The 27,973-nt window shown below is 42.1% G+C and overlaps 1 protein-coding gene across 1 annotated transcript in view; it reads right to left on the bottom strand.

The window, feature by feature from the left end:
* Positions 1–479: 479 nt before the first annotated feature.
* SWAP70 (switching B cell complex subunit SWAP70) overlaps positions 480–27,973 on the bottom strand; it is a 39,555-nt gene continuing 12,061 nt past the window's right edge. The window contains exons 3-12 of the mRNA XM_086472141.1: positions 24,903–25,076; positions 15,457–15,684; positions 11,848–11,994; positions 11,476–11,584; positions 10,011–10,192; positions 6,389–6,496; positions 4,668–4,834; positions 3,677–3,875; positions 2,014–2,110; positions 480–589 (exon numbers count right to left, since the gene is read on the bottom strand). Of these exons, the coding sequence (XP_086328267.1) occupies positions 480–589; positions 2,014–2,110; positions 3,677–3,875; positions 4,668–4,834; positions 6,389–6,496; positions 10,011–10,192; positions 11,476–11,584; positions 11,848–11,994; positions 15,457–15,684; positions 24,903–25,076 (1,521 nt within the window). The remainder of the gene's footprint in view (positions 590–2,013; positions 2,111–3,676; positions 3,876–4,667; positions 4,835–6,388; positions 6,497–10,010; positions 10,193–11,475; positions 11,585–11,847; positions 11,995–15,456; positions 15,685–24,902; positions 25,077–27,973) is intronic.

Below are 27,973 nucleotides of genomic sequence, written 5' to 3'. Positions count from 1 at the left end.
AGAGAAAAATAACAGAAGACCCAATGGAAGGAAAGGTAATGCCCTATCTCAGAGTTGGACAGAACCTCGAGGACTGACTTAGCCTGGGTATAATTTTTCCTAACTGAACGAAACCAATGAAACAATTGCTTCCCTCCCTTCTTGGAATGAAGGTGATGCTGCTCGATTGGTTAGACTGTTACAGGCTAGTATAGAAACAACTTTGTCACAAGCTACATATAAATAAAAATCATCAGTTGAAAAGTTTTGTATAAAAGAACAGAATTTCCAGAAATGTGAGGGAAAACAGCAAGTACTGTCAGACACCACATATGTAATTACTGGGCTCTGAGTAGACACTCCTACGTGGTAAACAGTATTTCCTTTGTAGAAAGGCCAACCCGATGAGCAAACTAAGAGCTTTATAAGTAAGAAGCTGCTCTGTGCAAAGCAGAATGAACGAAGGTGAGCCTCTGTTCACAAATGATATACTACCGTTGTTACTCAGAAGTGGTTTTTTTCCCTTTCCAGCTCTTTTGTCTTTGCTCGAGTTCCGCTTCAGTGAAGGCGGCCGGGCCCCAGTTTGTGATTAAGTGAGGGTTCTTGGAGCCTGGAACACAGAGGGCAATACTGAAACAGGCGTTTCTGACAGCGACGTCGCTCACCCGGCGGCAGCAGGACAGGCCGAGTGTCGCCACAATGATTTGATAAGTGCTGTCCCTTCTGTGACTGGAAACCCTCTGGAAGGCGGCCTGAGGACCTGCCTAACCCAGGAGGGAGGAACGCCTGGGGCACCATCAGTGAAGGTGCTTAGTGTGAGAAGCTGTCAGCTGCTGCAGTCTCTTGCACCCTTATCTCCCAACTTCCCCCTCCCCAAACACTTGTATCTTAGCAAACCCCTCTTCCTGCCTTTAGAGACGCCCTTGAAGGAAAGCAATCTCTCCAGCACTGCAGGACAAAGCCACTTTGCTCTGGGCTGGCATGCTATTAATTAAACTAAGAAATTAAACTTTTCCCAAAAATCAAGTATTTTAACTATCTTTACTTTATGGTTTTGGCAATCAGCATTTATGCTAAACACCCAAACCATGCCATGTTCAGGTTGATCCTTGCTTTGTTTTAAATAAATAAACAAACAAATAATAATTCTAAAAAATGAATTGTAGTAGGGCCAGTAGAGGTAAAGACTTGAAAGTTATCACCAGCAGTTCTCACCAATGTGACATTTATAGGCTGCCATGAAACAGATAAACTACAGGAAAAGGTGGACTTCGATAAATCATAGACTCGTAGCATGTGTTGGGTTGGAAGGGACCTCTAAAGGTGCGACCGCCCTACAATAAGCAAGGACATCTCTAACTAGGGCAGGTTGCTCAGAGCCAAATCAAGCCTGACCTTGAATGTCTCCAGGGATGGGGCTTCCACTACCGCTCTGGGCAACCTGTTCCAGTAATCCAGCACCCGCATGTTAAAGATTTTTTTTCCTAATGTCCAACCTAAATCTACCCTTTTCCAGCTTAAAACCATTACCCCTCATCCAGTTGCTACAAACCCTTGTGAACAGTTCTTCCCCTGCTGCCTTATAGGCCCCTTTCGGGTACTGGAAGGTCACTATAAGGTCCCCCCCGCAGCCTTCTCTTCTCCAGGCTGGACAACCCCAACTCTCTCAGCCTGTCCTCGTAGGAGAGGGGCTCCAGCCCCCTGACCATCTTCGTAGTCTCCTCTGGACTCGCTCCAACAGGTCCATGTCATTCTTGTGTGGGGGGCTCCAGAGCTGGACGCAGTACTCCAGGTGGGGTCTCACCAGGGCAGAATCACCTCCCTCCACCTGCTGGCCACACTGCTTTTGATGCAGCCCAGGATGCGATTGGCCTTCTGGGCCGCAACTGCGCATTGCTGGCTCATGTCCAGCTTTTCATCCACCAGTGCCCTCTAGTCCTTCTTGGCAGGGCTGCTCTCTAGCATGCTCCGTGATCTACGTGTATCAGACAGAATGAATACATTTTTTTTGTAACTTTTACGTTGATAACTTACCTGGCTCTATTAGTCGAATTAATCCCTCATGATGAGCTACTTTATCTTTCCAGCTCTTGGTGTTATTAGCTGCCATTTCCAACTTCTTCTTAACCTCCTGAAATAAGATACAGCCCACTTGAAAACAAGAACAACTTTACTCTGTTTATATAAAAAGAAAAAACATCCTTTTAAATCTAAAAGAACCACACTCATTCAGCCAGCACTCCATTTAGTGTAGACAGGAGAACTTAATTCTAACCATCCTAAGTAATGTAGTCATCGCTAGGTGCATAAAAATAAGCTGTCGAACTAGAATCCAAAAATAACCAGGTTTTACAAGATCCTGTAGCTGCCTAAGTAGGGCTAGTCTTCATGAAGACTGAAAGCATGAACTGTAGTTACAAAACAGAAAGATGCATTTTCTGTTCCAGACTAAGAGCAGTGAGTGGTTATCTCTCACTATCAGAAAACATAAAATGTAAGCTAGGAAAAGGACGGCTGCTGTTACACCCATGCAAGAAAGAGGTATTCTTCAGTCTAATCCAGTCTTTTGATCAATTGAAAACAGAAGGCTAGAATATTTATTTACTTCTAAAATAATGAGTCAGCTATTGCAGTGATCTGCTCCATCATTTGTTTTGTGATTTTTTTTTGTTTGGTTGGGTTGTTTGTTTGTTTGTTTGTTTGTTTTTAAATGTCTACTGTATTCAGCAATTCCTTTGGAGTAACAAATGATGTTTCATATACAGAAAGCCTGAGATGTCACCTGAAAAAGGAGTGAAGTATTAGCCAAAAGCAATCTAATGACTGTTCGATTTAACACTGCCATGGTAAGTTGTAAAGCGGCCAGCACTAACCCCCTGGGCCCTTGCTTGCAGGCACTGCAGCACCTGGACTGCATGCCAGTCAGCCAGCTTCCCTAGCTGTCCTTCACAGAGCTGACCTCCAGGAGCACAGAGACACGTTCCCTAGTTAAACAGAAATCCAGTCATGTTTTTCTTCCTGACCTAAATACACTCAGGACCAACACGCCCAGCCCTAGGAAGTATGCAGCACTTCAGGCTCCGTACTCGCTGGATTCTGACTATTTCTTCCACGAATACAGCTACTGGCCTTCCCAGACACACTCAGCAGAGCAGAGAACAGGCCTGGCATTTGGCACGCAAGGCACTGCTACACATTGCGAATCTGGGCTAATTCCTAGCTGTCCTTGACATCAGTTCAGCGCTTAAACACCTTTTGGGGAAGCAAGGGCCTACATTAGCACATTGTTTTTTCATCTGTAGAAGACAATACTGCCCCATGACATCATCAAAACATTGCAAGAGTTAACTAATTCAAAAGCGTAAGGCATTTAGTTATGACGGTAATGTCACTGCATAAGAAGTCAGTCTACAGTAGAAGACAAATGTCTACGTAGTATTTCAGGATATACCTGAGCTGGCTTGCCAGTGAATTGGGACAAAAGAATAAAGGAGGTGGTGTGTCTGAAATGTCCTCTGCTCCAAATATATCTGCTGGTCTAGGCCAAAAAAAACCCAACAGATAACTAACCTCCCTGTTACTGTATTTCTTGTGCCATACTAGTCCTTAAAGCAGCATGATATTGGCGAACCTCAGATTCAGTTAAACTACTGAACACCTGGCTAAGTGCGGTAGGCTGATGAACAGAACAGCTCACCTCATACTGCTCAAGGGCCTCCTTCCTTTCCAGTTCAAGTTGTTCCAGTTGCTGCATAGCAACTTGAAGAGCCTGTTCCTTTATCATTCGCTGGTTTTCTAGCTCTTGCTTCTCCGCTTCTGTCATCTGAATGGTCTGTTGCTGCTGCAAGTGCCATTTTTCCAGTTCAGCTCTCTTTGCTGACTCCTCTTCCAGTAATCTGCAATGGGGATTTGGATGTTAACAGCACTTTAAAGTAAGGGGTATCCACTATGGAGCACGCATGTGGGAAAGCCCAGCTAATTATTTTCTCCCTCCCTCCCCCCCTTTTTTTTTTTTAAATACTAGGGAAGCAGGGAAAAAGTTACTGCTTGTTGGTTTGTCTTAAGTGTAAAGCTGAAAATCATGCCAGTAACGCGAGCAAGCTGACTGCTACAAAGGGCTATTCAGAAAATTTAGTCACTAATGCAAACACACGACACTGAAAACCGCAGAAGAAACAAGCAAGCATATGTTAACTTAACTGTCTTAGGAGGACTGAATATATGAAGAAACAAACCACACAAAACAAAGCCCATATGAGTAAGAGGAGACTTAATCCTTTATCAATAACAATTTAAACCTGTGATAAAATACAGCAGAAAGTCATATTTACAATTGCTGCTTTATAAAATACACAAGTGAAAATCCTGTACAGAGTGATCTCAGTTTTTCAAGTGTTGATGTGCGCAGCACCTGCTGAAAAATAAGCGTGGCTGCTTTTCTGAAATTGCTGAGCACTCCCACTGCTAAGGGCTAATCAAACATATTAAAAAATCATAAATACCAGGTTTAGCCTTCAGAGCTAAAAAGAAAAAAAAAAAAATCTAACCTGTATTTGCACTTCAAGCTAGTTCTCCCTTTCCAGCAATGCGTCCAAGATGCAAACGCTCCTGAACACTATGGCACAGTTATTTACTATTGTGGGGGGAGTGGGGAATTGAAATCACTCTCTACAAGGTCAAAGCCATACCTGGCTTGAAGTTTCCGTACAGTCTCTTCATCTTGGCGTGCCTGTTTCTCATCCTCCAAAGCTTCCTGTAGCTGCTTATACATTTCTTCCAGTTCACGTACTCTCTGTAAATACTGTTCCAGTTCAGACGATTTCTGAGCAACCTGCTCTTCCATTTTTTGTCTTACCTAGCAGCATAAATTGAGGACACACATGAGCTACGATTAAACTCAGGTTTCCAACTTTCAAAGGAATTGTCACATTTCCCTCAGATAATTTTTTTTCAGAGACAAACCTTTTCCCAGTGCCTGAAGAGCAAAACTGCTAAAATTGAGTCTAGATTTGTACATGTGTAACTAAGAACATTTAAAAAAATAAATAGTAATACAGGTTGCTTACATTGCCCTACTTCATGCAGCACAGGATTTTTACTGGGGCTTAAACTTAACTTCAGTTACAAGATCAAACTGTGTTTTCTCTTCCTTCATTTTAGTGTGTCTCAGAACTTGTAGAGTGCCCAGACACGAAGGTCAGGCTGGTTTAATGGTTTCCACTCCTTTCCTTAGGCAAGTCCTCCCTTGGCAGCAGTATATTTCACACACTGATATCTGGATGACGGCACCACGACAGTGTGGGATGGATAAAGGAGTGGAAATCAGCTGACTTTGCTTAAACAAGAGCAGCCGTAACAAAAACCAACAGTAAGGGATAGAGGAAGGTGAGGGAATGCTGCATATCCAGTCACCCAGTCTGTGACCCTCATTACCCCCCTTTCGCTGACCAGAGCGGGAAACCAGGGGTGCTGCAGCACCAGAGCCGTCCTCCCACCCAGCCCGTCAGGGTGCTGGGGACAAGAGCAGCCAGCTGCCTTTGCACCCAGTCAGGATAAAGCACCAAAACGGCAGCATTTAGCAATATGTAACGTGCACTTCGCAGAAGGTGAGCACAGCTCCTGAAGTCAGCAGGAGAGGCTTGCTGTCAAGTGTGGTAGGGTGGCACGTCCTGCTCCGCAGGCCTGCAGTCTGCTTTCCCTCAGCTAACCGAAATCCCGCTGGCCCAGAAGTGATCGTATTCAGGAATTCACGTTCGGCCCATAAAGCAGCACTGTGTGCGTTTATGTTCCCAGATGTTTGCTCACATCGACTTGACTATTTCTACTTCTTTTCTCCAGTTAACAGAAAAGCCTGTTATGCCTGACAAAGCCCTTCAAGACTGAAAATTAGTTCTTTTGGAACTTCTCAGTGTAGATCATAGTGTTGTGTTGTAAAGCTACAGTATTTCTTTAATTTTTTAGGTTTGTGTGTGTGTATAAATGTAAAAGAACACACAGTATAAAAAAGCAGTATTTTTAGGAATATATTCAAGTCAGAAAATTCCCTATTATGCCTGTGTTCGCTTTGCATATTCACACAGTATGTACTGTCCTCAGGTTCTCCAGCTCTGAAAACTGCAAGGATAACTTCAGTCTGCATTTACCCTTCAGCCAGTCAATTTTTTCCCCATTCTCCTACAATATTTAAGCTTTGAATGCTATACAAACCGTAGACAAGCTGTTCCAGTGTTTGAATTCTCTAGTAAAAATACTTTATTCCTACATCTCTAATAGATGCAACACAGGTTGTGTTCTCCCACCTCCTGCAAAATCTGCGGAATCCTTTCAGTGACTGCCTGTGAGGGAAATCACTGCTGAAAGCATTGCTCACTATGTGTAATCAGAGCAAAACCCCCCATGCACTACTCACCATTTTTTCTCTCTCCAGCTCCAAACTGAAGCGATCTTGTAATTCGACTTGAGTCTGAAGTCTTTTCTTCTCTTCCTCAGCAGCACGAGCAGCTGCTGCTTCCAGTTGCTGGAAGAGGAGGGGGGAGAAAAGAAAGAAAAAATAATTTGTCAAATCTAAAACATTTGAAGGGAATGGAGTTTTATTTAACAATTTTTAACAGAAATGGCAATAACCTTCAAAAGCTCTTTTTAAATGTCTGAGGCTATTCTCAGTCTCTAAATATATTTTTTAAACTTTTTATTTGCAAGACAAATTTAAATTTACCAATGAAAAGTCTATTATTAGACTTCCTCCAAGTTTCCTTTGAGTCCTGCTTCGCACAACTGACACAGAAGGAAATACAGTGATTTTGTCTGTCTCATATGGGATAGAAAACGATTATGGAAAACGGCATCACAGGCAGGACTGCATGGGAGTTCCAACAGCGAAAGCATGCCAGCATGCACAGAGTTCATACAGACACAGACGTGCGGAGGACTAAACGGCCATGGGAAAGCAGAAGTGCTGCAAACTTTGACGATAATCAGTGATCGTGCTACCGTGAATCACACCCCTTTAAAATCCCCTAAATTACCATGTAAGGTAAATAAAATTCCAGTTAATAATCATCACTTGAAATCAGGGGAAAATTAGATAGTCAGAGCTGAAGCCTAGGAAACAGCTGCTAGTACCTTCACACCTCTTTGCAACTTAACTTTTTCTGCATCTTGATTTCACATACAAATACAGTCAACACAGTTTTTCCTTTCAGGATTTTGATAGCATGTATTTTTAGAATGCACAGAAGTTTAGAAATGTACAAGTACCAGCCAAAACTTTACCAATACTGAAACCAAAATCATTCACAGAATTTTCCTAAGAAACTTCTCTGATGCTTCAGAGGAAACAGAAAGCAAGCACCCTTCTTTTCTAATACACTAGGCTGGTGCAATTGTTTCTGCAAACCTTCGGTAAGAGCGGGATATCCGTCATCTTCAGTATTTTTGGAAGGTAGCACATTTAAACCATCTTCCCTCACACAACCTAGACGAACTAATGAGATGCCTAAAGGATTGCAACTGCCAAGCTAAAAATTTTCCTTCAAGTGCCTGTGATATCACGCTAGTCTGAAATAGATGGGAAGAAGGGAGGGAGAAGGCTCCTAATTTGTTTTTAAGCTGTAGAAGATAGTACAGAATTGCTTTCCTTTGAAAGGCTTAAACGATGCCAGCCTTCAGAAGTAGTATTCTTCCTCTGCCAGAACATTTAAAAGCATGTAATTGTAGTCAAATCCAAGATGCCTATTTAAGTGAAATTTTCTTTTGATTTCCTTCTCCACTTTGAAATTCCACAAACATTGCCAATACTGAGCCGAGCGGGCGAACACGCAGAGTCACAGGCAAGGGTGGGTGCTAGGCTTTTGCCAGAGAGCTCAACAAGAACATACACTGTTTGTCCGCTCTTTATCAGCAACTTCCTGCTTAATCCGGGTCAGAGGACACCAGTTCCTGGCAGGTAAGGTTACTGGCAATAACTATGCAGTTCAGGGAACAGTCCCAAATGCTGGGGGCAGGGAGGGCGGGGGAATCAACAGGAACACACCATTCCAGCAGCAGTTAGTTAGCACACAATCTCCGAATCCCATGCAAGACCCCAAATTGAAACAGAAAGGGTGCACAAGTCTTGTGCATGCTCTCCTGGTAAGAAAAACTCACCTTTCAGTATGTTCAGTACGTGCATCTCAAAATTCCATTAGAAAAATATGAAAAAAATCTAGTTTAGACAAAGGCTCTTATTCTTCTGACATTTTCTACTGCAGGAGCTATCAAAATACAGACCAGTCTCAGAGGGCACTTTGGCAGATGCTGTGTGAGTGGTGGCTCACTGCCATCAGGAGCAAATCTAACTAAGCTTTCCAGTACAATTTCTTTTCCTGAACCATTTACAAAGCCTTTTCCTTGAAGAACATTTTTCTAACTAATCACTTAAAAGTTCCTCCAACACAGTACCTCCCCACTAACTCCATTTAGTCCAAGTGCAGTAGTTCATGTCAGAAACTAAACTACTCTCCTTGAGAAGTCCTTTTAATCCAGTCCCCTTCAAAACATGCTTCTTGCCACAACTCTTTAGTTTACACTTTGTGATTTCTACAAAACTCCCTGGAGCCTGTCACCATCCTACTGCTCCTTTGGGGTTGCTCATGTTATTGAGAAAAGGTTAGGGGGAAGATAAAGTAAACTCAGCACTGAAATCCAGCCCTATGCTTTCTGTTCACAGGGTATTACTTACCAGTAACTTGCAGCTAACACAGGGTATCCTTTAAAGCATATTTTGCATTCTGAATCTTAAACACATGGTAGAACATGTGTAAGTGCTAAAATTACATTATAAAATGGTTTTCCACTGTCAGGCTCCATTTAAGGCAAACAATGATACTTACATCAGTACCGTCAGTGTAAAGTTCTTAAAAAAAGATAAATTTCTCCTCACCACAAATTGTGACTTAATGACAAGACTTTAAAAAGACACATTTTAGATGATTTTATTTGCTTTCTAGACTCGGCACCTTTAACAGGCTCTCACAGTATTTATGACTCCCCCCCACCCCAAAGATCATTAAAATTTATTCTAACTGAGGGCTAACATTAGCTAGTGGTTTTCATTTATGAACAACTCAAGCAATGATGCAGCCAGGAGGGATATCTGGATACTAATCAAGTCTCTGTGGAGAACTATTGCAGAGGTACCATTGTTGCAAAGTACAAAGATCCATCAGCGTGTTCAATCTACTGTTAAGAGTGTGTGGCCACAGCAAAGGCACCTTGGTGCCTCCTGCCAGTCTAGATTTAGACTAAAAAGCTGTCACAAGGAAAATAATGTATTCAGCAAGTTGTCTGCTAATACCAAGAAATTTCTAGTCCAATTTTTAGGCTTTTAGAAGTCAATGCAGCATTTACAAGGAACATGTGTTTAAACAGTTTATAAATGGTTGCTATGTGCCTCAGCTCTATAAATCTCTCCCAAACTACTCTAATAAAATTATGCCTATACATAGTCACAAAATCACTTTGCATCTTTGGAATCTTTGTAAAATAAATTTGTATCTCTGGAAACCACATCTGTGTGAAGAGCAGAGTTCCCCCACACATACAACTCACATAACAGAACTCTGGAAAACTCAAGGGAAAGCCCCAAGTTCGACACAGGTATGTGTCAGAAAAGAAAAACAAAAACCTCACAAGTAACTCAAAATACTAGGCTCTCCCTCCCCAGACACCATCCTCACAGCTGGGTTTTCTTTACCACTAGCTCCACAATACCCTCCTAAGTGTGGGAGCAGGGTGGGCCAGGAGTCCCCGCCCGCCTGCTGCCCAGCCCGTGGAAGTGCTGCCTCAGCGCTGAAGGCGCTGCTGCAGGCTCAGCCAGCAGAGCTGCGTGCTTAGCGGGCTGAGGCGGACACAAGCTCACCTCCTCTGGAGGAGTCCACCCAGTGTGTCCGAACACCTGAACAGCAAACACATGCCTAATTATGCTTCAAGAAGCCCAGCTCAACCACAGAGACTGAGCTTAAAGCCTGAAGGTCAGCAGCTCCCACTCTCACCTTCCGTACGGTCTCCAGTTCCTTCTGCTTGTTCTCGTTGGCCGTTTGCAGCTCTTTCATCTGCCGCTCCAGCTCTTCTTGCTCAGCTAACAACTTCTGGCGCAATTCTTTTCGTTTTTGGCGTGCTTCTTTGTGGGGTGGAGGGCTCCCCGCTCTCAGCAGGCTTACAGTGGTCTGTATGGCTGGAAAGGAGCATGCAAGACAAAGGGAGAGGAAGAGAACACCAGTGAAGGGAAATGCTAAACTTTCTGGACAGCCTTAGTGAATGAATACTTGTGGTGTTGTGTTGCTTGTGGTTTTATTTTAATGTATTTTTAAATCAGAAATAACTGCTGTCAGTTCTCCTACTTCTCATCAGGCTAGCTGTCAACACAAACCAAAAATGAAAGACGCCTGGCTTCCAGTATTGTCTGTGTGCCACAAGGATGAGGGCTGACAATTCCAGTGCATTATGGCAATTCCAATATTGATTTCTAACAGGCAGTGGACAGACAAGTCACTTGTATGCTTAGCTGCAAAACAAACCCAACACTTCAAAGATTTCTTACTACCTAGATTCAGTGACTCTAATCAAGCAAGATGTTATCTAACATATACATCACTCACTTCCCTAGAACCACCCTTAAACCCTTTGTTCTTATTGATACTCCAAGGGAAAACTTTCTCCCAGTAAGACGGTAGCGCTTATTTACTTATATTCAGTGAGGACTTAATTGGAGAGCAAAGCTGAGGAATGGCAGATGATTTTGATATTTTATTCACCTACTACAGCTGTGAAGAGAGATCTACTTTGGAATTAAGTAATCGTCCGTCATACATCAGATTTTGGTGCAATTAAACATACGCTTGAGGTAAAGACAGAAGTACAAATGAAAGCACACAGCTCCAAATATTTAAATGCCGTACATACTTCAATGGCTTTGGCAACAGTGGATTTGCAAGGGCTTCTGCCTGGCTCTGCAAAACATACATGTAACTGTCACTCATCAGCAGGCTCCTGGGAAGGTCTCACAGGAGGAGGACCTTCGCCGTGGGAACAGAAGAGGATGCTGCAATTCCCAGCCTTATCCTCAGCTCACCAAACCATACTACCTCAAGCAAAACTGTAAAAGCAAAGTCAGTATTTTATGATGCTTAAATGAACAAGCTTTCCCCTTCTCCCCAAAAGCAGCAATTTACAATGTATTCCCCTTCCTCATCCCTAGAAGTACAGCCAATACAGAAAAAGCAAACAACAATACCCATTTCATTTTGGTTATGGGTGCCTACACTGAGGCACCTAAATGACTGAACCCAATTCCCCCTACGGGGATCCTTAGTTCTTCTTAAGTCTCAGGCTCCTTAAATGTGCCCAGACAGACACACCAAAAATCACAAGACCAAGAATTTCAAATTTGAGTAAAGCATGGCTGTAAGACTTCAGCTTACCTTAACTTTCACATAACCAAGACTTTTGAAACCTCACCTTGAATCCACTCCTGCTTCTTCTTTTTATCAGAGGCACTGATCTCAAAGCTTTTATCAAGACATTTTATGAGAAAAAGGCATTTCTTTCCATCTTTGTCAGGCAAGGCCTAGAACGAGTAACAACGGATTAGCCTTGCAAACACTAAAATCTAAGTTATATTGTCAAGCCCCGCATACACAGTTATCTGTTACAGTACAAATACCAGTACTAGGAAACTTTATAAGAAGAGTGCTTATGAACTATTTTTATATAAAGTAAAAAAAACCAAACCAAAACAAAACATTCCATTAATAGAGTACATCCCACATACAAAAAAGGATTCTTATCTGTAGAGACATTCATAGTTCCTGAGGTTTTATTTTTTTTTACCTCTACACAACAGTTGCCATCCAGTATGATGTCTCCCTTCTTGTCCTTTAAATCTTCACTTACATAGTAGGAAATAATATTGGGTTTTAGCACAAACCATCGTTCCATCCAATTTTTCCTTTTATGGCCTTTTTTCAACATATAGCCCTGTAAAAAGCAACAGATCAGCTGAAATGCCCGGCCTCTGTTGAACCACCTGGTCTTTTGGTTATGTGGCTTAAAGACCCAGTAGAGCACACCGACAAGTTAGCTCAAGGCCCGAAATACTTCACCTACACACTTCTACTCCTAATACCAGTGCACTGCTAATTGTTTAGCCCATGAGAAATGACCCACTGTTCTTCTGTCCAGTTTTTAAGTAACAGGGTTATCTGAAGAACTGAACAATTATTATGTCATTATCAAGTCACTATTACAACTGTTTGGTCCTCTTTGATGACCTTTACTTTTAATTTTCTTCAGCCGAGCAGAGCCATTTGCCATCACTAAGAGCCACCTGCAATACCTTAATGACAGCCGCTATTAAAAATCAGTCCTGTGTGGATGCACCCCGGTGACAGACGTGGGCCTGCATCTACATGCTGTAAATCCAGCCTGTTGCAGGACATGCCCAGGGACAAAGCAGAAGCACCACTGTCCTGGGAGCAGCTCCACCCTGCCACCACACTCATTTAGCTGCACCCCCTGGAAGAAGTGATCCCATAAAGGATACTTCAATGAGTACGTTAAAGAAACTGGTAACAGAACCATACTCCTGGCATCTTTATTGGACTGGATATGGGAACACTGGTGAACACTGGATTTTCCCTTAAAGAAACAGAGTTGTACTTTGATTTGAATAATACCAAGATTTCACTCATAGTATTTTATTATCTTGAAAGATGATCCACTCAACTTTCTATATGAGAAAAACACTTGCAAGCCTTAACAAGACTATTTCAGAAGAAGGAAGAGAAGCCCATACTTTGCCACCAAGCTTTATATAAATGAAAGAATAAAAATTATCATCTTCTGTAATGACAATAAATAGGGCTGGTATCATGATCAAATCATCCCAGTTTGCCTCTGTTGAATATTAACCTATCTAAAATATACTAAGTGCAGTCATACTAGTTACTCTATTACACATTATCCAGTGTGCCTATGGCAATTCAAAAACCATCTCATGGAAAAGAGGGTGCACAGGGAATGATAGAATAATTGGTTATTCTTTCAGGCATTTGATTTTTAGTGGTCTTATCAGTCAGTTTTTAATCTAGAGTTTTGAAGTTTTGCCAGTATTTCAGCTACACCTGCCATTTCTCAAACCATATTCTCCAGTAACTTACATACTTTCGTCTGACTCCTTCAAAAAAAAGCATAACCACAGATGTAACCGAAACATCTACACCAATATAGGTATAAACCAGTGATACAGAAAGCACTGTACTCAGAGGAGTCCAGATTAACAGGACTGAAAAGTTGGAGAGGAGACCAAGGAACATTTTTCTTGTAATGCCTTTTAGCTACAGCAATTCTGGATACAAGCAATCAAATTAATGTGCTGTGGTGTATTTAAGTCAAAGTTGTCTTTCTGTACAGGTCTGAGGGGAAAAAAAAAATTCAGAACAGCTGGAGAAGCTCTTTTGTTTAAAAAATCAAAACAAACAACAAAGAAACAACCCTCCTACACACACAGTTTATCTGTGCTCAGCTTTTCTAGCCAAGGCCTTGCCTATTCCCCATACTATCCCACCCCCTTGCTCCACAACAGGAATGCGCAGAAACAGCTTGCTTTGCCGCCTCTGTACTCAGGTGCAAGGTCTGGGTGGTCGCAAGGGCGTGTGAAGGACTCCTGCAGCTTCACTCTTTCGTGCCTTGCAAAGTTTAAGTCATAACCAGGTGTTTTTCCTGTTCCTGACATACTAAGTTTGCTTTTAAAACCAAGTCAGAATGACATTTCCCCTCAGATTTCTGCAAAATCTGTATTTCTGTGCCTCAGCTGCTCCTCATCTTCCAAGAGCACACTGGCAGCTCCTGGGGATCTTTTCACACCAACTATCACATGAAGGACACATCTTTCAGAAAATTAAATATCGCAAATTTAATCATCACCATTATCCTCCATTAGCCTTGGAGATCCAGGGTAAGCGTACAATAAAAACGGTAGTATGAGACTTGGCTATGACACAGTACGTCATTAATTAATACCTTGAAGTAATCACACACTGCAATAAACAGGACAATTCTGTGAATCAACAAGGTATCACGGTACAAGCTGTGACTGTAAGTCTCATGGGAAACCCCGTTCTCCATTAGGCCAGTGACTGTCCAGGAGGCACTGGGCCAAATCTTGACTCAAACTACTTTTAAGTGTCAAGGAGCCATTCAAAGGCACTCAGACATCCTTCAGAAAGAGGCTGAGCCACCAAGAGAGGAAAGAAGGGAGACAGTTAAAAAAAAAAAAGGGTGTGGGTGGAGAGACACAATGCAGTATCAAAACTATCTGATTTCCTCACAAGTTTCAAGTGGAAGAACTGACCTGACACTGGTTATTTTATTTTCATGGCATTAAACAGCAGAGTGACTTCATTTTGCCCTCAACTGACTCTGTGTATGCGTGTGTGTCCCTATCCCTCACCTCCAACAGGGAACCAGCAGTTAACAAAAATAGACTCTTGCATTGTTCTGTGGATATTCCAAAAGAATTTCCTGTGCCAAGACCTTCTGATGATTTCTTCAGAACAGCTCAGGAAAGCCTGCCAAGAAAGCCTTTGTTTCTCTCCTCACCAAGAAGCCAAGAAATCAAAGATGAAAAAAAATTCTCTGTCAGGTAAAAGTCAATTTTAAATCGCTGTCTAGGTCAGCTCTGCTGCGACTCCTCAGGCCCCTGTGACACTCATACTTCCTATGAAAGAAATACCATTGTTAAAGCCATTCCTAGACTGAAAATCCAGCCACTAGAAATCTGAAGAAACTGAAAACTAACAGAAGTTTGCTAAGAATATAAAGGCCAGCAGGACTTCTGTATTTGAGTATGGGTAAATAAGTTGTCAGTCACGTAGCCTGCTAAGCAGAACAAGAAGGGAGAGGGCTCTGGAGCTCTTCTACACCTTTTTGCCCTGTTGAAGTGGGGCAGCTTAGGAGACCTTTCAGCTGGAGCAATATCTTTGTCCAGACCCCCTTGTCTGAATACAGAGGTTATCATCAGCACAACTTTTATTTGCTACGAAGTAAGTGAAACTAGAAAAAAACATTTTCAAAGACTGAAGAGTTGTCACCAGTTTAAGAACTGACAGTGTTGCAGCTATTCTGTCAGCTAACAAGCAGTTGATACCAGTATAAAAAAGGCTGTATTTCAAGTCAGAACACACTTCTTTTACTTTCTAAAAACAAACTCTCCCAACAAGCAACTCATTCATAATACTGCAAAAATTACAACAATCTGAACAGCAGCACAATTTCTCTATTACAAAAATAAGCTCATGTTAAAGAGCCCCTGTAAGTAATTTACCTAATTTCCCCCTGCTCGTTACCCATCGGGTAAAGAAATTTCAGTACAAGTTGAACATTTTCTAATTAAGCAATAAATTGTTCTACTTTAAAACGTTAGTTCTATGTGGTTCTTACCTGTTTGAGTACATCTAAGATGAGCTCATTAAAGACTTCATTGATGGCCATGGACACCGTCTGTCGGTCCATCCCTTTACTAAACTGCCCACTTCCGATGAGATCAATCAGCTCCCACGCAGAAAGACCTTCTCGACTGGTGTTGAGAGCAATCTTATAATGGTCAAACTGCTCTTGCTGCCAGCCTGCCCCCATTGCTTCAGTGAGTTTTTTAAGTAAATATTCAATCTGTAGAGAAATACAAACAGAAATTAATCATTTTCGGCAGGCATGGAAATCAAGTGTTTCAGAGCTGTAAACTAAGCTTCTCTAGAGACTGTCATTACAGCTAGATTACCTACGTTCACATGCAGGCCCCTAAATGTAGGGGGTTTAATTAGCAAAGATTTTAGGCTCCTGCCTCAGTTGAGCTTTTGACTGCCAAGCTCATCCAGCAGCTACTCTCTTCATAGTAAAGAAACAAAGCATTGAACCTGACAGCCTCTCTTAGTGTTTCAGATTCCTAGAGAACATATGGGACCTTCCCTGCATCAGCTTCCAAATCGTGATGGCTGAAGTGCAAGAAAGCAGTAAGCTTCAAAAAATATTCTTGTAAGATAAAAAGCAAACAAATTAGAAAAAATAGGAAAAGATGACAGTTTGGACAAGAAGTGAAATGAAAAACTACCAAGGTATGATCACATATCTTAGTCTTCACCTGACCCCTCTTCTCTAGCTCTCAAGCACTCCGTCACGGGACACAATCCTGGCAGATGTATCAAGAGTAGTAAAAGAACAAATTTTCGGTGTCCGCTTTTCTTGTTTCCAAAATAAAGCTCTCCTTTTCCTTTAATCTTTCATCATTCTGTAAGCATTACCATACCCGAGTAATAGCACCAATAACACTAGTCAAAATAAACACAAGAATGAAAAAGAGGGAGAGAAGTCTGGCTTTCTTCTTTTGTCTATTTTTTATGTTGTTTTTAAACTCAGCACTGTTTGTTCTTTAAATAACAGCATTTTAAACTAAGACCATCTACAGCTTTGAGCACATGTAAAATGCTTTTAATGGCTCTTTAAACAAAAGAATTGGCAAGAGCCTTCCCACAAAGACCTCTACACAACGAAGTAAAAGCCTCGCTTCTAAGCTTCTGTGACTGAAGTCACAGGACATCAACCACAGCATTTAACCCAGTTTTGAAGACAGACCAAGCTAATGTGGCCTTCTGCTGTTTTGGACAATGGCTCACTGATTTCTCACCAGCTTTGCAGGGAACCCAACTGCCTTCAGCAATCAGCCAAGGCAGACAGTAAAGCCGCCTGCACCCTCCCTAAGGGGGAAGTCTGGGGAGAGGGTGCTCAGTAACCCCGCACTGGAGCACCCTCCCGCACCAGCCCACCACAGGAACAGGGCAGCACCAGCTCCCCCAAGGGTTGGCCTTTCTCTCCAGCCACCACAAGGCCAGCACAGAACCACCTCCTGGTAGGTCAGTCCAAAAGCTGCGGGGCTGGGTTCATCCCAGCTGCCCTGCTATTCTACAGGCATGAGGGATGCAACAGGGTGGGAACTGCACACTGCCCGGTGGAGGTGGGGCGGGAAAGCACCACAATCGTTTCAGGTTCTCTCTGTGCCCATGGGAATAACACCATTTCCTTACATGCTGCTTTTCTGGAGGTTAGTCCTTCAGGACAGTCTGCTCCACTTTCAGTTCACCTGTTTCGGAAACACTGACTCAGGAGTCTGAACCCCATTATCAAAAATGACTACAGTGTACAGCATGAACATGCCTCACTGAAAAGCGGTGGAAACCAAATGCTTTCCACAACCCCGTTTTTCTAATCATCAATGCTGGTTCACCTCTGTTCCTCAGCACTGCTTGAAAACACAATGTAATTTCTCCTACAGGTAAGAAAAATCCCAGCTGAGAGCCCCGCGTGTTTCACCACAGAATAAATTAACTTTTTAGATACAGTTCAGAGGCACTTTTCAGCTGGTCTAATAGGCTTTTGAGCACCCAGCGGTCTCTGTGTGAGAGATTTGGGAGTACAAAGAAATGAAGTGTTTTTTCCCCCACGCATTTCACCACAAGGACTCCCAGCCTCAAGGTTCTGATGCAGCATACATGCTAATTTTGTGGCTGCTGCTTCTGTCTCTTGCAACAGGTACAGACAAATCCCATCCTTTCTCTCACATCTATGATCAAGAAACACACAAGCGTGTAGCAGAACACACCCATATGGCAAAGCAATAAATTACCAAATTCACCCTACAGATGGGTGGGGCTTTTCTTACTATTTCAGCCCAGTAACTGTTCTTAGTCTCACAGCTCCTACTCCAGTAGCATGTGGTCTAATGCTACAGCAAAATGGAGAAGCTACTGAAAGCTGCTGCACTGTCTAGAGGCAAGTTCCTGCTCTGTCGAATGAGCAGGAAGCGTATATCCCTCTGAGATGTGGCTGGCGTGTCCTCCTTGTAAAGACTGTCTTAAGAGAAGACAGGCTAGTCAGGCACAGAATCCGCCTCCAGGGATTACAGAAATTGTAGAGAGCACTGCTTTTCCTTTCAGCTTCACCGAGTAAGGCATTCAAGTATTTTTAGCTCCTCATGCAATTCTTACTAGCAAAGACAGGATCCAAGCAGAGGCCTCTGCAAAAGCAGCATTCAAATGTAGGCAAGTGCAACTAACGCAGGGTACAAGGTTCAGGGTAATCACGGAAAGTGACTTCCAACTCTGTCCCAGGTTTAGGGAAAGCAGCTCGCAGGGAGGGCATGCCCGCACGCCTGCTTCGCCCTGCCAGGCAGGCCAGGGAGGTGGCAGGGGCCTCCTGCTGCTGCAGCGCCAGCGCTCCGCTGCACCATCTTCACTGCTGCTCGTACTCAGACTGTTCACCAGAACGAGTCATAAAACTGCGGTGGTTCCACGCACAGCTCCTAATCGCTGAAGGTAATAGTCACATGACAGCAAGGAAATTTTAGAACGCCCTCCCAAGCAGCCAACATACAACTTTTACTGGATTTCTACAAAATTCAGTAACTAATTCCTTTAAAAATCTTTAAAAAATGCTTTGCTGACTTTCAGTCTCCAAAATCCTTAAATTAAAAAACTAATCCAAGGCTCCTGAGCATCAACTAACATAAATCCTCAGCATTCAGTTAAAGGCAGGAAGCAGCTTACTTCCTAGTCCAGACAAGTTTTATACAAAAAAAACACCACCCACCCAAAAAAGCCCTTCACAGCATGCAAGAACAGTAGCACTGCAAACTTGTTTCAAAACAAACCTCCTAAAATCTGGATTTGATGAGCTTAAATGAGTTCTGGCACCAATGCAAGAGCAGCTTTTTTCCCCATGTTCAAAACACCTTCTGCCACTCAGCTCAGCCCCTCTGAGCAGCATCAGTTCTGGGCTACGATCCTGTACTTCAGCTGAAAGGAAAGCTACAGTAACTGAGGCTTAATTAGGTAGATAATATACCTGACAAAATGCTAGGCAGTGATTAAAAAAAAAAAAACCCAAAGCATTAAAACTTAATGAACTTTAACTTTAAAATGTATCGTTCCAAGATTTCACAACCTCTGAGCCTGCTTGAGGCATGCAGCTCTCAAATTCCTTTGGTTAATTATCTCAAAGTACTAGGACTCACTTGCAGACAAAGGGACACAGGCAAAAAAATACCTGGACAGATTTTTTCACTTTTTTGCTGAAGCCATATGAACTAAATGTATATCAAATTAATGGTCTGGAAAAGAAGCAATGCAAAACTCTTGGCTACTACATGTTATCACGTAACACACTAAAAAAGTCAATATATCCTTTTCCTTTAATGTAATTTGTACACATTTTACCTTATTTTGATTATTAGAACAGATTCAAACATTTAAGTCTGCTAACCCCCATCTACAAGTCACTAACATGACCACAAACATCCTATAATCCCATTAAAGTACATAAAGTATCTAATTATTTTTAAATACACTAACTCTCCTTAACTGAAAAAGGACCTGTGCATATTACAATTTAATTTCTAAAATAAATTAAAAAAAAAATTCAAGCCTTATCTTGCATTCAGATAACACAACTAACCAAAGTCCCCAGAAAAATTTTATCTAACATATCTGCTCAATAGCAGCAGTGAGTGTTGTCGTGGGGTATCAATATGGAGCAGTGAGAGGTAAATAGAACTAAGCTGGATCAGCGTGGAAGCAAATACACCATTCATTATGTGCTGAAATGAGGAACCTCTGAGAGCAAATGACATTTCCCCTCCTCCACAAAGAAACATGTCAACTCAGCAAATAACTGACCAATTAAGTCTACTGGCTCAAACATAAGCTACTCTCATGGCTAAAACGTACAGTGTCGAAAAGCAAACGTGAAGCAACATTTGCTACTATTCTGACCGGACCTTACTTTTCAGCTATGGACGTACAAACATGGGAGGACTGCTAACGCTACGTACTCCAGTATGGACCAACTGGCTCCCCAGGATGAAAACCAGCTTCCATCTAAAATCAACAGAAACTTTTCATCTAGACTTTTGCCAAGAAAAAGCAAAAAATAACAAAAAGAACAGAGGCTCTTTAACACAAGCTATGCAGCCCGTTTGCTATCTTTCAGAGGGTATTTTCTTTTCCCATGTCTGTTTTTGTTTTTCCTTTCGCAGGTATTCCTGGCATTATCCTCCATCGGTAATGAAGTATCATAGATGTTTCACATATTTTTCTGATATACAAGTAGGTCTCTTCGAAGATGAGAAATGAAAAATTACGTTAAGGAGGCCTTCATGCCCAGCAGAGCATGGCAGACAAGGCTATTCTGGTTCATACTATTCAAATAAGGTTTGTGATTTTAACAAGAGCAGATGTAAAAAGTCTATTCACATTGTACAAAATTCTGTGGAAGCATATGTTACTGGGCAAGAGACATGAAAACAATCATATCCCCTTTCACAGTCATCATCAATTGCATTTTTCATCCGATCAGACCATCACTTACTTTTAAGTCAAACATTTGTTTCTTCCTTTCCAGCAACAAAGCTGTGGTCATTATCCAGTGTAAGCCATCATCTTCTTTCTTTTTTTTTTAAATTAAATTAGCATTAAATAGTATAATAAAGGTCAAGTCAAAAACCAGTGTAACACATAAACATGTAAACCCTAAGGACAACCTGCTGCGTAAGCTGAAAATTATTTTTTGCAGTGATCAAGGAAAAAGGTAGTGAAACGGGAAGAACTGATGCAAGTCATAAGCCACGAAAAATCTTTCTAACCATCATCATCAACTTATGGAGAGCACAGGTCAATTACCGCCCCCCCCCCCCCCCCCCCCCCCAAGCAGATTTCATTCTAGGTGTATCAGTTTTGATTTTATTTCTGAATGGCCAAGGTTCAATTCCCTGTATTTCATTCACAGTATCAGGTTTTTGTACTAGAATGCAGAACAAGGAAGTAAACGTGGTCACAAAAAAAACTTCATTCTGCCAGAAATGCCTCCAGAAGAATCACTGCTGGACAGCTTCAGACTTTCACCTCCTCAGTCTAAAAAAACTACCTCATCTTCAAATGCACAGAAAGCCACACCTCATGGAAGAGGTAACGCCTGTGAGAGCTGAAGGAAACACGCACTTGGATGTCTGCGTCTCAAACGATCCAATGGAAAAGACTGGCTGCAGGGAGGGGAAGGAGCTCCCACCCAGCTCCCCGCTTTCCAGGTGCATTAGCAATATAGCTGCTTGGTAAAGCTCTGCCCACTGCACCAGAAGGCATTTCTGTTGTTAGCAGAGAACTGTATTAATCTGAAAGCTGTCCATCAGGAGTACTTTTAACTAGAGAAAACAAAATACAGCGTTGTTTTCCTCCAGTCCATCTGGAGAAAATGTGAAATACCACATTCACCCATTTCATAGAAGTGTTTTAGTTTGTGCATACCAAGGCTTCTCACTTGAAAGGGGAGGGAGCTTTCAGACTTGATACCATTTCACATTTCCCCAGGACACGAGCACCTTTGCAAAACAGACATTCATGGATCTCTGCTTTTCCAACTCTCCCTACTGCTCAGCTGCCCACCAGCAGCCAGCAGAAGCAACACTGGAGCCCAAGGCCATTACCAGCTGAGTCCAGCACCGTGCATAGCCACCAGCTCTTACCTCTCTGTGACCTGACTTCCCATAACATAGAGGGGTCCTCTCAGGCTTAAAGTCACATCCCAAACCCAAGCCATTCCCCATGTTGGATTTTTACTAACTTTATTTCCCTCAAGTGCAGGGCTGCCATCTCTCCTTCCACGGCAGGTGAGAAGCGCAGGCCAGAAGCTGCCTCTAGCTTTCAGTCTGGCCTCTGCTAAATGAGCAACTTCTAGACCTTGTGTCACCTCTCCACTGCTTTCAAAGTTCCTCTTTGTGACTACTTTCCTCACTTCGCTCCTTCTAAAGCTTTCCTCAGCCTGCATCTCCAAAGCCTTTCAAAGTAGCCTGCTTTCCCCTCTCTGGTTGAGTTGTAGCTGTTCCAATTTGGTGCCCATTCAACACCTGGGCAGGGAATCAAGACTTAACACTCCGCAGACGGGGTAACAGCCCCACCACAATTAGCTGTCTAATATAAAAGGACTAGCACAGCAGCACTAGCACAAAGGTATGCAACATGGGCAAGAAGGAAGGACAGCAGCCTCAGTGTTTAGTCAGCACAGTGCAAAGGCGGCAAAACTGCAGACAAGCTGGGGAGTTTTCCAGATGCGACATTGTGCAAATGAGCGCAGAAACCACTTATTAAAAAAAAAAAAAAGGAAAATCATGCTCCCAAGCAGGTCTCAAAGAGCAGCTCCTCCAAGGAGGAGGAAGACAAGGCAGCCTCATAGCCACATGAAGTTGTATCAACACATTCACTGGAGACTTAAGAAGTTCTTTCTGTTTTAATGTTCCCATCCACAAGATGGGATGCAAAAATCTTCAAGGGATCACACCCTTCCAACCTGAAAGTATGAGGCAAGTTCCCTAGTTACTTATAAAGGGGAAACAAAATCTGCAAAACCCAAAAGCCTACAAGGTGGAAGGGAGGGAGGAGGGGAAACAGCTGGATCCCACACAAAGGACAACAAGCCAGAAACTGCAGTAAATTGTATGTTGCAATATTCTCAGCCAACGATAAGAGCAACAGACAGGGAGGGAAGGAAAGCTTGCTCCCTGGCTGGGAAGCTATAGTCACCCATGAGAGATTTACATCTCTCTCACCAAAACATAAACATCACAAAACTGCAATGCTTCCATCACCCTCTCCTCTGTTCCTTAATTTGCAAAAATCCCCTCACTTTATACATGATGTAGAAGCCATTTTGTAATTAAATGAAAGCATGCAATATAAAGTGGTAAAGACTAAATATATAATCAAGCTTTATTATGAACTCAAGAGGCACAAAAAGTAAATGGAAAAAAATCCCACCTTTACTAGTTACCAGTACCATTTTGAATACTATTGAAAAGAGTTATTTTCAGGTGGAAATTCTCAGCAGTAAGTCAACAAGTTTGTACAAAAAAAAATGCTTTGCAAATCTGGAGTTTAGATTTAACACAAAAAAACCCAGACATAAGAACATAAGGCAGATATGAAAGGTCACACAGAGAAAAAGCAAAACCGACAAAAATGGAGACTTTGCTTCTTTACTTTTGGAATTTTGTGTAAAAGGGTAAATAAGTAAATGTGGAATTTTCTAGAGTCAGAGAACGCGACAACGGCCAATGCAAACCAGAAAGGAGTGCGTTTAACAAACAGCATTCCTCTGCTGGCTGATTATATTACCTGTGTGGTCTAAGGCAAAAGGTTAGAGTGAATACAGGCATTGTATATGATAAGAACAGAGCAGCCTTTCTTTGTCAGGCTCTATAAGCTTTCTTTAAACAGTACTGCACAATTTAAATCTTGCCATGATGAAGGAGATACAGACACAGATCCACCCTAAGAATTTTAAAAATAACCCAAGTAGAAAAGCAATACAGGTTAACCGTGGACATTAAGGATGGGAAGGAAAGCAAACAGCAGCTATGAAATCTGGAAAACCTCTTTTGGGCTCGGAGCTGACTCCGCAACCCATCTGCCAACAAAGAGACACAGTGCCATTACCTGGGATCAGCTACTGAAGGCAGCTCGAATCTGGTGGCTTGCTTGGTGGAGGGAAGCAGCAATGCTGACACCCCAGAGCTAGCAGGTCTGAAATTTTTAACCATGCCAACAAATAAGGAGATGGGAAATATCTACCCTCAGGTAAGCCAAGCTGTGCAGTGGGGAACACAACAACAAACCAGAGACATGGATTTGAGTCCCAGTTTTGACATTTGTTAGTGGCTCTGACCTTCTACCAAAGCCAAATCTGGCACCATTAAGAAAGGAGCTATCTTTGCTTTTATAACCATGACCCCCGTCTCCCAGAACTGGCAGAAAAAAAACCAGGAAACCAAGCAAGAAGACTGTCCCATATCTCATGGGAATATAGCATGCCAGATAGGACCCTGTCATCAGCAGCCTGCCAAAAGCAGAAACATTGTATAGAGTGGAAGTCTTCTGCTAAAAAGTGATTGATAACGCAAAACCAAGCAGTTTATTTTGATGGAAGAGTTATCTGTACTTTATGGTTCGGCACAACAGCTTGGAGTCCAACAGTTATGTCACAGTGGCATGTAAATCAGACTGGTTTGGTCCCTGACTGTTCAGCAATTTGCAAATATTTATTAATCAGTACTCCAGTGCTGAACTGCAAACCCCTGGGATTTCTGCATACAGTTTTGCAAAAGGTTATTTATGCCTACAGTTCTGATTGTTCTGCTTCTTCTCTCACCCCTCCGCAAGGGGAGAATAGTAGAGATACCAAAATCTTGCTTCAGGGTTAAAATACCTACTTGAGCGTTGCCCATACTTGTTCATGAACTTAAAGTATAAAGAGATCTCTCTGGTATTATTCATTCAATCATTTCGAGCAAGAGTGTTCAGGTGATGACTGCTTTTGATCAGAAACAGACATGATCAGAAAAGTTTGTACTTCTTTTCATCAAGAGGGTGACAGGAGACTGAAGACCCCTCTTACAACTCACAGTAACACAGAGCAGAGGGGAGGGGGTTTTTTTCAGACTCACACTGATGTACAAACTGTGCAAAACGTTAACCACATATAAGCAAGTGCAGTGATTACCGATCACATACATGCACTACTCAGGAGTGAAGCAAGAACCTCAACAGCTCTGACTGCTGGTACTGGAGCTAGTGTCCCCAGCACCAGTCAGTCCTCACAAAAAGCAAAATAAGCTATCTACTAGGGGGCAAGCAGCACGTTCCATTTAGTCCAGGCTATTTAAACGACAGACACACACATAGCCATCAATATCTAAAGTATCTTTTCTCTTAAATCTCTAGAGAGCAGCAAACATGAACATAGTTTAACTGGGAGGTTAAGCAAACTGGTGTTAAACAGCTTAAGTTTCTTACCTCCTCAGGTACAATGATTAAAGGGTATTTGTCCTCTGATAAGAAGTTAAAAATAACCCACACTTTAAATGCATCTTCCTCGCTAATCAGCAAAGGACTTTTAGAGAGGTTCTTTTTAGCACAGAGAGTCCAGCACATCCTGTTGAATTCAACTTTGTCAAAGTTTCCTTGAACCTAAAATGACGAAATTGGACAAAAAGAATTAATATGCATGAATGGCACAGAGTAACAAACAGACAAAGTTTAACAAGCTAAATCATACAAAAAGCATCAAGAAAATTCTAGTTTGCAAGAAATGTCAAGGCCCAAAAAGAGCACTGTAGCAGCCTAGTTTTACTTCCTGCATGGGGTCAACTAAGGAATTCTTCCAGCAAAATCTACATCCAACCTCCAACTTCTGGTCAAGTTAATAACACCCTGACTTCATGTGAAGGAGGCTACACCACATTCTGCATTTCCTCCAGCACATTAGCGTTAGCTTCCAAACTGTCTTCATAACTGTCTCAGTTCCAACAGCCCTTCTACCGCGCTAAGTTACTGCAATATTATATAGTAAATTCAGAAACCAACATAGCCAAAACTACACTTGGATATGCTAAAAGTGATATTGAAACAATAGCTGGGAAAGACTTTTAATGTATTTTTCCACTTCATGTTACTCAAATGTAACTCTTACAAGATATTCATAAACATCTCATAATTTTTTATTGACTGCTAATCCACTTACAACCTTTCCTTTTTCTTAGACTTGCAAATCTTCACCTTATTGATAAAAAAATTTCTCGTTTGCATTAGCCTATCATACGTAGCAAACGTAACATACCCATCTGTGAATTATTCACATATGCAAAAGCTTTCTTTATTTTCTTTATAAACCCTCATTTATGTTACAGATTAAATCTATTTATCTCCCTACAGCTTCGCAATGATATTTCTTTGCCAACATGTAACTGATAAAGGCATGTTCTGCGCTGTAATATTAGTCCCTTGTGATTTCAGAAACCATGTCTAAGAAACAGGTTCTTGTACCTCTTGTGGTAACGACACCAGCACCTTTCAGTGACATTTTCTTATGGTAAACCAAACCATGCATCTTAGATGCTTCAAGGACACCATTGCAAACTGTATAATCTCCTTTCCAGTCTGGTAAGTGGTCAAACATAGTGGAGGGTGAGCCACAGCGGCTAAGTCAAAGCTAGACTAAGGAAGTGGATGAACTGATGTGGGTGGAGGAAAAAAAGGAGGGGGGGGAGGGAAGGGAGAAGTAAACAGGAAACCAACCCTATGCCAAGAAGCACTTCACAGTACAGTTTCCAGGACCAAAAGTGAGACTACAAAAGGAAGCCATACACTTTGCATGCTTGCAGAGCAGGCCACCAACGTAAGTGATAATGAAAGAGGCCAGCTACAGGCTACAGCTGTCCTTTGAAGAAGGTGGAAGCTGTAGGAGCTGTAAGTGCTATAGGCACAAGCTGAACATCCTGGTTGTTCACACAAGAAACAAGGGTCTTAAATGAAACACCAGCTAAGCAAATGAACACCCTTTGGAATAAGGGCTAGAAATCAGAATCCCTTCTCCTTCCTTCAATTTGCCAGTGCCTCATCCCTGGGCTACTTTTGCCTGTCCTTTTTCCTTGTCTGTTCTCCCCACCCTGCCCAATGAAGCTTGATTTCTAAACCAGCTGATGATGAGCAGTTCCACTCTGGAAATGACCTAGTGGTTATGCTACTCTGGAGAAAGATGCCAATGGTGGGAAAGCTCCTTTGCTACAGCCACCACCTGGCAAATGCTCTAAGCACTATAAATAAGGTGGGTTGCCCTACAAGCAGCTCATGTTTTAAAGCATGGCAGCAATCAATGACCACAGGGAGATGGGTGGAGAAAGGCACAGGCCAGGGTAAAGGAAAGTGTGTGGTTTCTGCTCATGTAGCAAAATCAGACTGCACGTGCCTCAAACTCGTGTCAAAACCCAAGTCACCTACAGGATGTTACTGCCACCAGGATTATGCAGCAGCCAAGCAGGAGGCTTCAGGACCATTTTGCCTCACGGGACTAGGTCACGCTGTGTCAGCGGTCCCACTTTAGACTTTTTCTGAAGTCCCCTTTTAGAGCTTTTCTAAACTCCTTTTTTCAGAATCCAGACTCAATTCTGAAATGGACTTCATGGGAACCATGTGTCATCCAAAGCAGAGACACTGTTTAGGAATTATTCAGGAACAATAATCAGACGAGCGCACAAGCCCCTGCTCTCCAAAAGAACTCTGATTTGCATCTGTGGCTTTTTTTTCTAAATCATCAGGCTGGCTGTTAAATAAAGGATATAATCACAAAATTGTTGTTCTGTGGATATTGGGAGCCAGGGATGGAACTAAATAGTTCTCTCTAATGAAGAATAAAAATTTTCCTTGGCAATTTCACGTAGCCAACTATTGCTGGTATCTATGTTCTACAAGTACATTTACAGAGGGTGAGAGGGGAAGGAAGGTGAAAATCCCGCAACTAAACCCAAATTGCTTTAGAGCTAACTCCATACTTAGATGTTCAAAATAGTCTTGGTTGTGCTACTTTGGCTTTCTGGACTGGCAACACTCCACTCTAGGTAGCTACATAATAATTACTCTGAATGAACAATTTCTCTGGATTTATGACTGGTGATTTCTAAGCATAGCTTCAAAAATTAAAAATATTTGAACAGTTTCTAAAGTTATACTTGAATTTATTTGCAAAAGTACTTCTAACTTAGTTAAGAAACTGCAAAAGTAGAAGCTTTTCAAACAGGAGGAACTGAAGGCAAGAAAACCAGTCATTAACCCATATACACATTGCTTTTTCATGGCATGAAGAAAACACGTATTTATAAAAACAGATTGGGTCAAAGACTATCCTGGTATTTAAATGGAAACAGAATTTCCCAAAACATCTTTAATTACAGCAAGACTCTATTGTGAATCCCACACTCAAATCATCTTGGTGTGAAACTAGAAGAAATTTATGACACTTTACTGAGAAACCAAAATTTCAATTTTATTTGGCCAGAATACTCATCCGGCTTGCAACCTGTGTGAATACC

Source organism: Leptosomus discolor, chromosome 12, assembly GCF_034619465.1.
Source record: "Leptosomus discolor isolate bLepDis1 chromosome 12, bLepDis1.hap2, whole genome shotgun sequence".
NCBI lineage: Eukaryota > Metazoa > Chordata > Aves > Leptosomiformes > Leptosomidae > Leptosomus > Leptosomus discolor.
Note: the sequence above shows the minus strand (reverse complement) of the source record. Positions and strands in the feature narration are given on the sequence as shown.